This window comes from Lobosporangium transversale (assembly GCF_002105155.1).
Source record: "Lobosporangium transversale strain NRRL 3116 chromosome Unknown BCR41scaffold_28, whole genome shotgun sequence".
NCBI classification, from domain to species: domain Eukaryota; kingdom Fungi; phylum Mortierellomycota; class Mortierellomycetes; order Mortierellales; family Mortierellaceae; genus Lobosporangium; species Lobosporangium transversale.
The window spans coordinates 397,826-411,568 of record NW_019029006.1 but is presented as its reverse complement, the minus strand read 5'-3'; the positions used below and the strand labels follow the sequence as shown (position 1 = coordinate 411,568).

Below are 13,743 nucleotides of genomic sequence, written 5' to 3'. Positions count from 1 at the left end.
CTTTGATCAAATAAAATATAAATATAAAAAAAGAAGAATCTCAAAAATAACGTGCAGCGTCATGGCTGCTCCCTTTAATGCCTTAGAGTAATAAACAATATAGTCACCATACCATTCATAGGTCTATATTTTGATGATGAACCACAAAGAATCTTAAAGTTTCTTTATCAGCAGCTCATGTTCACCATAGCGAGACTGATAACGAATATAGCACACTTTTTGTGATCTTCTCTGTTCATACATGTATATATACATAGTTAATATAATGACTTTATGACGTGGAATACCCCAAAAGAGAGCGAAACAGGGTGGATCGGGGACTCACTTTTGTCCAATTGTACTTCCTCCATGTTGTCTAGCCATGTGCAAGCCTTCGGATCAGGGAACTCAAACTGAGCAATCATTTCTCTTTTGGTCTAGACTGGCTACATGCATTTTTTTTTTTTTTATATTTTTTTAGGACCGTGGAAAAATTTATGGATTGGTGATCAAGCACAGTGATATCATCATTAAATTAGGAAATGTACTCACGCACAAGAAGAAGACTAAAAGGCAATGCAATGTCGTTGGGGAGTAATGGACAAACAAGCAAAAACTGTAATATATACAAATTTTTACTTATTTGTATATATATATATATATATATATATATAAATATATTTATAATTTATTTATTTATTTAGTTATTTTTTACAATTAAACACAGCATTCCTCCAAAACGTAAACAACAAACCACAGTTCAACGGCACGGTCCAGCTTTCTAAAAACCAAAGGTTTTTATTATTGATCACAAAAAAAAAAAAAAAAAAGGGCCCATCATTTCATTGTCTTTTCTCCTTTTTATTTTTCTTTTTTTTCTTATTAGTTTTCTTTCTAGAATACTTCCAAGAGTGGCAGGGATGTGCAAGGAAAAGGATTTGAGAAATAAAAAAATGTCTCATAGAGCTTTCCTTCTTTTCCTTTTTATGTTTCGTCATTACAAGAAGTATGAGAGGAAGAACGAAAAGGGAGAAACCCGAAGTGTACATTGGGGAGAGAGAGCAAGAGACAACTTGAAGACAAAGAGGCGAAACGCCTACAGTGCAGTAACCATATTCACAGAATGGCCGTTTTGTCCTTTTTTCTTTTTTGCTTTTTTTTTTTTTTTTCCTTCGCTACGATTGGATTAGAGAACTGGAGCATATTATACTTGCTAGGCTGTGACTAGCAAGAGACATAGAGAGAAAGCTACTATTGATCGCGGTTTGAAAGTACTCTATTTTGGTTTTTTTTCCTCTTTTTCTATAGTTTCTATAGGACTCCATGGATCAGACTAGTGCATATGAGTATGGATTTTAACTAGCTACCATTTGTCCGGGAGTACGTGAACTTTCTCACCCCGGATCCCGAACGAGGGATTTTCATTCTTCTCTTTTATGTTGTTTGTGCTATTAAGGAAAGAGGGAAAAATGATCATGATGCCCATGGAATGTCGTTGATCCATTCAAACGATGTTACACCCTAAATCCATTTTTTTTTTTATTTTTTTACTACGATAATATGCCTTCTAGTATATACAGTTATATGTACTGTACCGTGATAGCTCCTGTGTAGGCCATATATATATGTAATCAGTGAACCTTGTCTATGATGACGACCTTCGCTTGTTTACGCCCATTAAAAAAGTCATTTTCCGTAATCGGCACGACAATGAAAAAAGGGCCAGAAGGCAGAAATATGGATTTCCCCCTCATTGCAGATTTATGCTACACTATCCTCCACCCTTTTTGTCACAATCTTGGGTTGAAATGCTTACATGAATATGTAGATACATATTCTCTTGTCCTTTCGATCCAAGACAAAAGCAACTGTTTTAATAAAGGACATTTGCTTTTTGCAAATAAGCATCATAAATTTGGATATGGGCAACTAATGTCATATAGGACAATGAGTGTCCCTCGAAATCCTAAAAGACTGACATGACTTGGGTTCTTGGTCGAACTCAAAACTCTGCGGCTTATTGTCCATAGCTTATTATAGTTGTAAGAAGAGAGCTCTCAGGATTAATGGAGGGGAAAATAAGATGATTGTATAGATATACATATGATTCAAGTCAGGTTCTTATCTCTGATGATCAACTTCATGAGACCTTAAATTATCATGCATACGTCCATGATGGATGCTCTTTACGATAAACTATATTGGGGGGAGGAATTACGTACAAACACAGGGACCGGGGCTTTGGCACATTGCCAGATCGTCTTCTCTGTTATGCTGTAATGAATACCATGAATAAATAACAAGGGCCAGGAGGGGAAGAATCCTTTTTTAGTACTTCTGATTAAACTCTTTTTTAGCTCTAGTCCAAATTAAGTCTACAATACCAGTTGAACCTATAAAATGTCCTTCATCTACCCCTCCATCCCATCCTTTTTTTTTTATCCTTTCATCTTCCTTTCCTAAGCATCGTTACCTAACTTTGATCTATCCGACGTACATTATACCTATTCCTCTTCTTCATTCCTCCCCCTCTTCTGATTTATCTCCTGACCTCTTCCGTCCTCTATCAATAATTTTCTCACGATCAAACCAGCCATATTTGATACCCATTCCTCCTGGCTCACATTTCCTGCACTATCTTCCTAATCCTTCAAATAAATCGATAAAACCCAATGAGCGTCTTTGATCAGAACAATGTGCCTCGCGTTGATGTTGCAGAGGACGCATCTCCATCACCACCGCCTTCATCCCAGCCACAGCGCGGCCGGAGTCTATTCCTGAACACTCCAACGAATGCAAACAACATTACTCTGCCACCCATTCAATCTAATCCTGGCTCCAGAGCTAACTCCCGCACAAGGCAACACACATCCTCTAGACCCGGCTCACGTCCTGGCTCACGTCCTGGCTCACGCCCTGGTTCACGCCCTGGTTCACGCCCAGTATCATGGTTGGCTCGAACCAACTCTGAATATGCCAACATGTTTGAAAACTATGGTGGTCAAGGATCCCATAGTGCCGCTCCCTCTGATATTGAGGAAGACAGTGTCTCGCTGGCCGAGAAGGGTGCCTCTCATTCCAGTCCCTCTGATGCTTCAACAATCCGCCCAAAAGCTTCTAGAGGTCCATCGTACATTGCTACTCCTCCGAACGAGAAGTCAGCTATTCATAAAGACGCCCCTAGTATGACGATGGAGCAGCAACCATCCCATCCAGGTTCCTTGATCCACGAGGATATGATGACGGATAGTTTAAGGTCGACTGAGGAGACTCCACAGCGCGGCACTGTCACCCCATGGAAAGCCAGTCTCCTACTCGGAAAAGCTTTTGTTGGTACTGGTGTTTTGTTCTTACCAAAAGCTTTCATGAATGGAGGTATGTTCTAATGCCTTCTTATTTACATATTTCTATGCCTGAAATCATGCTTTTTACTTCTGTTCTATTTCTGCAATTCATCCTTGCTCTGGTAATCTCTTCTGACCTTTTTTTTCCCCCACTCTCTCATTTTACTTGCTCGTTGTCAGGAATTCTTTTCTCATGCTTATTATTAGCCATTGTCGCTATCGTTTGCTGCGTCTCCTTCTTGATGCTGGTTAAGGTCCGTCTAGTGGTGCGTGAGACGTTCCAGGACATTGGTCTTATTTTATTTGGCAAATATGTGCGTCTGGCTGTCCTTGTCTCGGTGGCCTTATCCCAGGTTGGATTCTGCTGTGCCTATTTGATCTTTGTCTCTCAGAATATCAATGCTGTGGTCGAAACGTTCACACGGTGCCAGTTCCATGCAATCAAGGAGAAATACTACATCTTGATGACCCTCATTATCCTGATTCCCTTAGTCCTCATCCGTCGAATGTCCATCCTCTCCCTCCCCAGTATGCTGGCCAACCTATTTATTGTCTTTGGTATTGTTTACTTATGGTACTTCAGTATCAATAACTTGGCTGTCAATGGTGCTGGGCCCAACATTACTCTCTTCAACCGCGATGACTTTGCGCTCTTTATCGGAACTGCAGTCTTTTCTTTCGAGGGAATTGGCCTTGGTATGTTAGAGTGGCACTTTTTTTTTTTTTTTTTTTTTTTTTTGTTTGATTGACGCCCTTTGAAGAGCAATAACTAGGCCATCATTCGAACATATTAACTGACTTTTTTTTTTCTCGTTTTTAACCTTCATCTCGTCTACAGTTATCCCCATTACAGAATCTATGGCGGAGCCTGAAAAGTTCCCTCGCGTGCTTGCATTGACCATCACAGTTGTTGCAGTAATCTTCATGAGCGTGGGTGCACTCTGCTATGCCAGTTTTGGTAGCAATGTACAGACAATTGTGTTGTTGAACCTTCCTATTCAATCTGGTTGGACCATCACAGTCGAGTTCTTGTATTCACTTGCAATGATTCTTTCAATTCCCTTGATGTTGTCCCCTGCCTCCAAGATCCTTGAACACGGTATCTTTGGTACCAAATCGGGTGGATTGGACATTAAGGTCAAGATTCAAAAGAATGCACTTCGTGTCATCTTGATCTGCGTTTGTGCCCTTGTCAGCTTTGTGGTCGGAGGTCCCAACTTGGATAAATTTGTATCATTTGTAGGATCGGTTGCTTGTATGCCATTGTGCTTCATCTTCCCTGCCATGTTTCATTACAAGGCCTGTGCCAAGACGTTGAAGGCCAAGGTGCTGGATATCATCTTGGGCGTCGTAGGTGTGGTAGCTATGGTCTTTACACTCTATATCACGATCCGCAGCTGGGTTGTCGCCGCAGCTCCTGATGCTGACTTGGATCGTTGCTCTGTTTTTCAGTAAATAGTCAATCCTTCACCCATCCTGTTCATATACTATATATCACAAAAAAAACCCCCCTCCTCTTTTTCTTTTACTTTGTACATTAGGCCTCCAATAAACCCAATAGAATAGGAAAAAAATAATAAAAAATACATGAATAATAATACAGCAAGGCTTTTGCAGATTTATAAATGAATTAAGTTACGCTAGCAATAGGCTTGCCACTAGTACAGTAATGGAGCAATGGGATGAAGAAATACTAAAGCCGGCACTTGCTTGAGAGTTTGGAACCGTCTCCAATAGGAAAGGTGTGCGTTTGGGCGACCCATAGATTGGAGACTTTTTTTTTTTTTTTTTTTTTGATTTTTTTTTTTTTTTTTGATAACAAGGACCCACGAGGTCATGTAGGATTTATTTAGATGTTAGCTCTATAAATGGGTTGCCCCATTACTGGTACTGGGGTCGCAAATAAAGCCGTGTCCAATAATCGGAAGGCGCATCGTCATACTGTGTGGCACGACTGGGTTGCTCCAGTCACCTCTTGATCCAATGTGTGGCTTAAAGCCGTTACTGTCGCTGACTTATATCACGTGTCACTGCTGATAGAAATTAAGAATATATTGTATGAATTTTCCAAACATCATATGAGCAGGCCGGATGGTTTAGTGGTATAATTCTCGCTTAGGGTGCGAGAGGTCCCGGGTTCAATTCCCGGTTCGGCCCTTTCTTTTGCCTTTTGTAACCATTATTCTACTCGTTAGATTATAGATTTGGTAGCCAGTTGCTAATATTATTTGGCAGCCCATACCAATTATAGTAATTTTTGCCTCTATTTGGCAGCCTACTTCTGGGGGCTGCCACTTAACTTCGCACTCTTGGGTGGCAGCTGGGCTGCCAAATACATTACTTTTTTTTTTTTTTTTTTTTTTTTGATAACAGGGTCATAACATCAGTGGTAAAACAGGCAGCGTTCTGTGGATACATTGCCTTGCACAGCTAATGCCACCGGAGGTACTAAGGGCAGCGACGATGACATCTTCACAAAACAGCCTTCAATGTACACGGTTAGGGAATGATTTATTGAAGACGTCTAGGTAGCAGGTGAGACGCGTTTGCTCCGAGCGAAAACCTCTCATAGGCATTGATCTCCAAATGGCACCTCCAAAACTGTATGAGCGACCTACTTGAAAAAAAAAGTCATTAGTTTTCAATGAGACAAGACAATGTCACTACACATAACCATGACGTAGAAGATGGGAGCTTTATTAATTTAAAGTATGAGCGTTATACACATATACGGTTCCTAGGAATGAAAAAAAAAAAAAAAAAAAAAATAGTTAGAGGCCAAATAACGCTGGGTAGGCTGCCAAGTAAATAATGAATGTTATTTGGCAACTGGGCTGCCAAAGAGAGTCTTGAAAGTTGATTATATTTGGCAATGGGCTGCCAAATAATATTTAGCAACTAGGCTGCCAAATAGATTAATCCAAAGATATTTGCACGGGGGATCTTTTTTTATTTATACAGGGTCTTTAATTCAGTTAGATACCACTACCGGGAAGCCTTCCACGACACAAGCTCAGATCCAGAGCCGATACCCAAGCATCAAATACTGGCCAGGATATTTATCTTCTTAAGGTCGTACGTAACCCAGAGTAGATGTTGATATTCTTCATGCGACTCTGGGACTAAATAAAGAAGAAAAAAGACATTTGCACGGCTCCGATTTTTTATTATTTCAGTCTTTCAAGTAAAAAACCCGCCTTTAATTGGTGGGCTTTCTCTCAATAAAAACGTCAATAGACAGGAAGCATTAGGATCGCATAAATATGTTGATGCGCCTCTGTCTGGATTGTAGCTGAATATCACGATCAAAAAGCTTGATGAGCCTTTTTTTGTTAGATGTCAACAAGTTCAAACAATAGCTCCTGTGCTTCTCATCAATACAGGATTATTCTCAGTGAACGAGATACGAGAGTTTTTATAATAAAACAAGAAATAGAGGTCAAATAACGCTAGATAGGTTGCCAGGCAAATCATGAGGGTGTTCCTTGACAACTAGGCTGCCAAAGAGAGTCTTCAAAGTTGATTATATTTGGCACCTGGGCTGCCAACTAGATTAGTTCTATAGATTTTTTGAATGTAGAAGTTGAAGGAAAAGGCCTTTACTGTTTTTGTGCTTTAATTTCTTGTAACTGGAGTTGAGTACATGACATATTATGATACACAGACACATAAAAAGGTATACATGCATGCAAAAAAGGGGAAGCATTAGCATGGTCTTTTTTTTTACTGCATGACCCTGTATTAACTATTTAATGCGACGGATAATTTCATACATTTCATTGAAGCATAAGGGGCCCCGCATGATTGATTAATTGATAGATTTGTCTATACACATTATCCAGTAGCAAGCAGATTAGGAAGAGCGGCTCTACATTGAGTAGTCTCTGATCCGATGCATTGCAAAGTAATATAAAGTGAACTCGCTCACTTTACTCAGGAGTGAAGAAGGAAACGAAGGAACTCTAAGAAGTCCGCCATCAAGCCATTTGATTTACTCTTTCATTCTAAAATAATCTTCGGGTGATCGGACGTTCTTTTTTCTTTTTTTTTACAGTTCATGCATGAGTTCATATCCAGCACGTCGAAACATCAGCTCAAAGATACACATGAACATTGTTGTTGTTGAACATGTGTGAATGTGTTTGAAGTCCCTGAAAGAGACCAATGATCACGCAATGAGGCGACACTGCTTTGTCCAGGAAGAAAGCCTGTCCATTTAGTCCATCCAACCAAAAATTGGTCTGATACAGGCACGGATGCTCGACTGTTGGCATGCATACGTCTAGCTCTCTCTTTTCTTTTTTTCTTCATCTCCTTCCAACCTTCTTTTTCCAACTCCTCATCGGCTGCATGGTGCTTTGTGCATCTCATCCATTAATATCTTTTGCTCATTACTTTACTACTTTTACTCCCTTTTTTTACATTCCAAAAAAGATCAGCTTGCTCAACTACTTCTTTACTGCTCACACCTCCTCTTGTTTTTTCCCTTAGACTATTCAGCTTCTCTCTCTCTTTTCTCCTTGGTCTTCTGTCTCTGTTCAATTGCTCACCTAAGCAGAAGATAAAAAGGCCATAAAAAGGGTCTTTATTATTTTTATTTGATTGCTGTAGCTTCCAAGTAGGCCGCATAAGACCTCATTGCCAGCTCTGTGTGCGTGCTGCATTGTATTCTCCCATTCCAGCGAAATTGTCTTCGCTAGCCTTATTATATACCATTGACAACCAACAAACAAATAACAAATAAACAACAAACAACAACCACAGTCAGTTAGTTAGTCAAGACACAACTGTAGACTGATCAACATTTCATAATGACTTATTACCAGAACAACATGTTTAATCATTTGATCCATAGGTAATGCAACACACATCGTCATAGAGTATTGTTATAATGGACTAGATAAAGGACGCAAAAAAAAGGAACCGGTCTATACTTGCAAGGGGTGAATGGAGGATATGGGGTGCCTGCTTCCCCTTCTCTCGGACAATTTCTTAATATTTGCCTCGTTCCTTACTCTATTCTTGTGTTATTGGAACACCTTTTTTCTGCTAATTCATAGTGATGCAAGTCATGGGATGAGCATGGACGATGACGATTCCGACTCTACATCTAACACCTTGGGTGCGATCGGTATCCACCAGACATATCCATGGAGCAACTACTCTTTGCCACAATTACGAGAACTTTGTCATCAGCGTGGTCTACTCACTACTGGGAACAAAGCAGCATTGAAGAAGCGACTCAAAAATTTGGACCGGGCTTCAAAGCCAGAGGGATCGCCTGCGCAAGCAGCAACCACAATTCAAATCTCGGATTCAAAGCACACAAATGCGGCACAAATGAAAGAGGAGTCAGAGTTATCATCACTATCCAAAGGGGGATCACTTGCGGAATCAAAGGCAACAGAGAATTTTGGAAGATCGAAAGACAATAATAGCAATCATAAAAAGCAGACGCATCCCCTTCGATCCAGAATCTCTTCACGATCAAATAGCTTCTCAACTCATTTTACAGGTAACTTAGAGTCAGAAAGCATGATAGTAGAAGATGGAAGGAGATTGAATGGCGAACCATATTGTGTGGTTTTATTTACGCTGACTCATGTATACATTCTCCACGTGTACATAGAATTCATCAACCGTAGGCGAATTGCACTTGAAACAGAGCGACAGGAGATCTCGGTGTACACCTCGCCATTGACCGTCTTATCGTACTTTGTGCTGTACCTGTTACATGAGTTCCGCATGCTTCTTGTCTGGATTGTATCACAGCAGTACCTTCTAGTAGCGTTACCACTTCTCACGGCAGTGGTCTACTTTGTATACCAGACGGACGGTGCTCATCAACCGGTAAGGTTGCAGTATTTTTAGAAATTTCGAAGTGGAAATCACATTCTATTAACTGTCACAACAGCCAAACTCTTCATCCTCTTTGTGCTTTAGTCTGCTAGCGTTTTATTCTAATGAAAATTTCGGTCTATTTTATATATTTCAATAGCTGCTCAAGCACGCAGAGTCTGGATTAATTTGGTACGGATATTGGACATTACTGGGAATTGCCTCATCTGTTGGATTGGGCACTGGATTGCACACATTCATCCTGTTCTTGGGCCCACACATTGCGGAGGTAACGCTTGCTGCCTACAAATGTGGAAACACAAATTTTGATGTTCGTGGTGATCAAAGGTATTTAGGAGTGTACTATATACATATAAAAAAACACACACACACACAGTTGGAACTTCACTTTGTTAATCCTCCTTTTTTCTGTTTGGTAATATAGATTTATTTGTAAATCGTCAGAAGCTGATGTAGTCAGCCTCACAATTTATGCCATTTTCCGAGCCGTGCAATGGGAGAGTTTCTTTTGGGGTTTTGGAACTGCCATTGGTGAACTACCGCCATACTTTGTTGCAAGGGCTGCTGCACTCTCAGGGAATAGGAATGAGGAATTGGCTGCTATTGAGGACCTGCTCAAGAAGAAACCCGACTCAGTCTCATATAAGGAGCGTATTCTGCTCATGGTACACGAAGGAATGAAGCGTTTAGGATTCTTTGGTATCTTTTTGTGCGCCTCCGTAAGTCGTAGTTATGGCCGGCTATACTCTTTTTCTTTGTGGAGATGCTTTCTTTTTTGTTACTTAGCTATCAGAGGATAAAGGTATCTTCCACCCCTAACCATCCTACTGACGGCTGACCATTCTTTTCTTTTTTTACTCTCTTTTCGATGGTCCTTTAGATCCCCAACCCTCTTTTTGATCTCGCAGGGATCACCTGTGGCCACTTCTTGATCCCATTCTCGACCTTCTTTGGCGCCACTTTCCTCGGAAAGGCTGTTGTGAAGTCATCAATCCAGGTAAAACGAAATTTCCGTCAACTCGCAAGAAAACGTGGTTATGCTCTTTGTGCAAAAAAAAAAAAAGAAAAAAAAAAAAAAAAAAAAAAAAGCTCTTTAGACCGCTCTGCTGACCAAGTTCTTTTCTCTCCTATTGTAGACACTCTTTGTAATCCTCATGTTTTCAGCTGATACATTGGCTGCTTTCATGGGATGGCTCGAGACTTCGGTCCCGTTGATCCACGGATACTTGGCTGACGGCATCAACTCACAGAAGGGAGCTCTGCATGGAAAGGATCGAGTTTCGGAAGACGAGCTGGAGAACTCGACCAGTCTTGTTGGGCTAATCTGGAACACAATCATCTTCATCATGATCTCCTATTTCTTGCTGTCGATCGTCGAGACAATGGCGCTGGCGCAGATCAAGAGACGACACGACCAAGAGATTGTAGAGTTAGAGGGCAAGATCCGTAGTGGCGATACTAAGGAACTTTTTGTAGCAGTTTCAGAGGGATTTGGCGATACTACAAAGAAACGCCCATCATCGCCAGCACCATCATCTCCTTATTCACCAACGTCACCGCCATTGACTAAGTCGAAATGATAACCTACAGCAGCTCCTTTGTAAAACAAAATAGATACAAAGGTTGCAGAAAGGGTAGAAGAGTAAATAGTACTGTACCCATGTTTATGTTCTTTGCTATATCCTTTTTCTTTTTCTTTTCTTTTCTTTTCTTTTCTTTTCTTTTCTTTTTTTTTGCATCTATCATTTGTTTCATTTATTTCTCCTTCCATTCTTCTCATTTAATACTAGAAGTTCATTAATAATCGTCCACTTTTTAGCATGAAGAGGAAGAAAAAAAAACCACATAAAGATTGGACGGTGCAAAGCTTGCAAAATAGAAGTTCTTTTTCATTATACATTATTCAATGCATTTATGGTCAGAATATATACCATTATGGCTTTATGTTACATTTGTTGTTAGATAGATAAAGCCTTTTATATTTTGTATAAGTTTATGTGTGGAAGGAGAGAAAGGGAGGTTTTTTCTTTCGTCGAGGCTGCAGGCAAATTAGAACGTTAAAAGAGTGTTTCGCTTTTTACCAACTACATATGTAAAAGGATAATAATTAGTGCTAATTGTAAACCAACAAATAGACGTGAATTTCTCCTGATATGCCAAACTTTTCGTCCCTACACTTACGAGGATAAACAACAAGAGTGGCAGCAAAGAGCCCAATGGCGATTCCAAGAGCGACCATGATCATCTGCAAAGCAAACGCACTCCCCTGAGATGCGTGCCCTGACTCGTCCAAGAGCAATAGTGTTGAGCGGACGCCCATTCCTCCAGGAACAATCAAAAGAATGGCACCCAATATCGGCACAAAGGCTTGGTGATATAATGAGCGGCGAATAAGAAAAAAAAAGAAAGAGGAATAAGTTTAATAGAATCTAAGAGACCAAACATAGTTGTGCATGCATTTGGTTGAGGCTTACCAAGCTCATGAGTGATCCGCTCATAAATATTACCCAAAAGGCCCACCACAAATGCACTCATAGCCGCAGCGATATGAAGGGACCGAGGCCAATGTATGCCTCCAACCTCACTAATCGCATAGCCGACAGAGCTACAGATGAGCATGGCGGGCCACTGGCGTGGGCTCGCATAGAGCTGGATATTAAATGAAATGGCCATGAGTGGGAACAAGATCCATCGCCAGGGTTCGTTCGCTGGGATACAATGCCCCATCTTTAAATCCTCAGACGGAGGCTCTTGGAAAACATCCCAAAGATTCGACCCAATCGAGAGACCGAATCCCAAAAAGAGACAGTAGATCAGACTATAAAACATCCTCGCAGATCCCGTAATCATAAATCTGGAGGATAATTCCATGATCGCGGTCGTGAGCGATAAGCCTGGCAGAAGCTGAACAATCGCACTGAGGACCACGCCTGTGAAGCAAACGTAGCTTCTTAGAGCCTTAGCCACGAATGCAATTAAGACACTGATGCTGACTTCAAATACGCTCGAGTAGATCGAATAACGGTTGACTAGAAGGGTCATTAAGCCGACAATCACGCCTAGGATCATGCTGACCAACATGTCCATCCAACTACCCTTGAAGATTAATGGAGCAATAAATCCACTGGACCCAGCAAATGAAATTATCGTCACCCACATGTTGTAAATGGGTTTCTCATTATTGATGGCTTTGAGTATGGTTAAACCTTCCGCTGGTGTCAAATCGTCGTACATCAATGCCCGGGTAGCCTTGTGCACTTTAGCTAACCGGTTCATATCAAATCCTTGAGTGCATTTGATTAGATGTGTATCTGAATCTCCAAAGGAGATCATCATCAGCCCAGGTAAGAACGCAAACGACCCATCGAGCTCAAAGGTTCTGCACATGGCCTCCATAGCTAGTTCGATTCGATGAGATGGGGCTCCATACCAGATTAGGCTCTTACAGAGCCGAATCAATAGGTCCTGTTGCAACAGAATCTCTGTCATTGCTTCCGTCAACTCGGCTTGCTGACTTGATCGGATCGCGGTGACGAATGGACCTTGAGTGGCCTCTGAATACACGGATGTATTCTCCTTTGCTGGAGTACCAACAGTCACTATATTGGGCAATAGACTGATGTCTTTTGGGACCATAAATAAACGGTCATTTGAACGTTCATCACCACTAGGCCCATAAAGTTGATGATAACCATGATCTGGAAACATTTCTACTGCTACAGCTCCAGAAGTTGTGATGCAGGGCCTGCTCTTGGCCACGGGTATATTCGGAAATATAGACGCTTTTGAATTGAGTGCCAATGGGGAAGGAAAGACGGGCCTGGAGCTGAGATGGGGAGAAGGCGGCATACCAGCCCCTGAAGTGGCTGCCATGAATAGGCTTGGGAGCGAAAGGGCGCTAACACAGGGGCTTGAAAGCATGTGCCGACTAGGTCTCATATGTGGCATAAGCTTGGAAGCAACAGATGGCTTTCGACTCACTCTTCTTTGTCGCTGGTAATGGCTATAGTTGTGGCCCTGTTGTGCGCAGTGAAGGCGGCACTGCCTTCGATGGCGCTGGTGATGATGATGCTGTGAGAGTGATGATGGCGGCATTGAGAGCCTCTGAAGTTTGAGTAAATTTGAGAGAATGCCGCCTGAGCGCGATGCCAGAACCCTATTGGAAGTTATAATACGGGTCAAGCTTTCGACACGCTCCTCTCGATTGGCATGGCGATAAAATGAGGAGCTTTCCATGGACGCATGGGGCTGAAGTGGTAATAGAGGCAAAGATCTTCGTGAGGATATAGTTGTTGAATCCCTATATTTTTGAAATTCCTGATATTGTCCATTTCCTTCACTATGTTCGCTGCTGTGGACCAAAGCGGATGGATCTGAACGGCCATGGGTCGCTTTTGGTCCATCAGTGCCAGAGGTGCCCTCTGAGCCAGAAAGACGACTTAGAAAGCTGCTTTTGAAGGAAAGGAGGCTAAATATGGCCTGGCCCGGTAAAGGCGCGGCCGTAGCGGCATTTGCCGACTCCTGTGGGGTCGTCTGAGTTTCCTTACTTGAATGCAAGGTA

General features: G+C 41.5%; 4 protein-coding genes and 1 non-coding gene across 5 annotated transcripts; 3 read left to right on the top strand and 2 right to left on the bottom strand.

Moving 5' to 3' along the window:
* Positions 1-687: 687 nt before the first annotated feature.
* Positions 688-1,086, bottom strand: BCR41DRAFT_112591 (hypothetical protein). The gene has a single exon (XM_022019394.1). It carries the CDS (start codon positions 1,026-1,028, stop codon positions 822-824), a length of 207 nt encoding a protein of 68 aa, XP_021879694.1. The 5' UTR covers positions 1,029-1,086; the 3' UTR covers positions 688-821.
* Positions 1,087-2,408: 1,322 nt separating this feature from the next.
* On the top strand, positions 2,409-4,926 carry BCR41DRAFT_357114 (transmembrane amino acid transporter protein-domain-containing protein). Its single transcript, XM_022024810.1, has 3 exons — positions 2,409-3,354; positions 3,504-4,019; positions 4,162-4,926. Exons 1-3 carry the CDS (start codon positions 2,652-2,654, stop codon positions 4,776-4,778), a joined length of 1,836 nt encoding a protein of 611 aa, XP_021879693.1. The 5' UTR covers positions 2,409-2,651; the 3' UTR covers positions 4,779-4,926.
* A 482-nt stretch (positions 4,927-5,408) lies between these two features.
* On the top strand, positions 5,409-5,480 carry BCR41DRAFT_t101. Its single transcript has one exon. It is a non-coding gene; the product is annotated as a tRNA-Pro (tRNA).
* Positions 5,481-8,858: 3,378 nt separating this feature from the next.
* BCR41DRAFT_308253 (hypothetical protein) lies at positions 8,859-10,762 on the top strand (the record flags this gene model as incomplete). Its single annotated transcript, XM_022020903.1, has 5 exons — positions 8,859-9,173; positions 9,322-9,509; positions 9,607-9,901; positions 10,063-10,179; positions 10,319-10,762. 5 exons carry the CDS (start codon positions 8,859-8,861, stop codon positions 10,760-10,762), a joined length of 1,359 nt encoding a protein of 452 aa, XP_021879692.1.
* Positions 10,763-11,231: 469 nt separating this feature from the next.
* BCR41DRAFT_381464 (hypothetical protein) lies at positions 11,232-12,730 on the bottom strand (the record flags this gene model as incomplete). Its single annotated transcript, XM_022027310.1, has 3 exons — positions 11,657-12,730; positions 11,364-11,549; positions 11,232-11,266 (listed from the first exon to the last, which is right to left on the bottom strand). The coding sequence occupies exons 1-3, from the start codon at positions 12,669-12,671 to the stop codon at positions 11,232-11,234; spliced, it is 1,236 nt and encodes a 411-aa protein (XP_021879691.1). The 5' UTR covers positions 12,672-12,730.
* Between the last annotated feature and the right edge of the window lie 1,013 nt (positions 12,731-13,743).

Bases quoted from the DNA above. Each gene is read 5' to 3' on its own strand.
- BCR41DRAFT_112591 (XM_022019394.1), bottom strand. From the start codon at position 1,028: ATGTACACTTCGGGTTTCTCCCTTTTCGTTCTTCCTCTCATACTTCTT.
- BCR41DRAFT_357114 (XM_022024810.1), top strand. From the start codon at position 2,652: ATGAGCGTCTTTGATCAGAACAATGTGCCTCGCGTTGATGTTGCAGAG. The intron at 3,355-3,503 runs GTATGTTCTAAT...GCTCGTTGTCAG, and splicing joins AAAAGCTTTCATGAATGGAG to GAATTCTTTTCTCATGCTTA. The intron at 4,020-4,161 runs GTATGTTAGAGT...TCTCGTCTACAG, and splicing joins TTTCGAGGGAATTGGCCTTG to TTATCCCCATTACAGAATCT.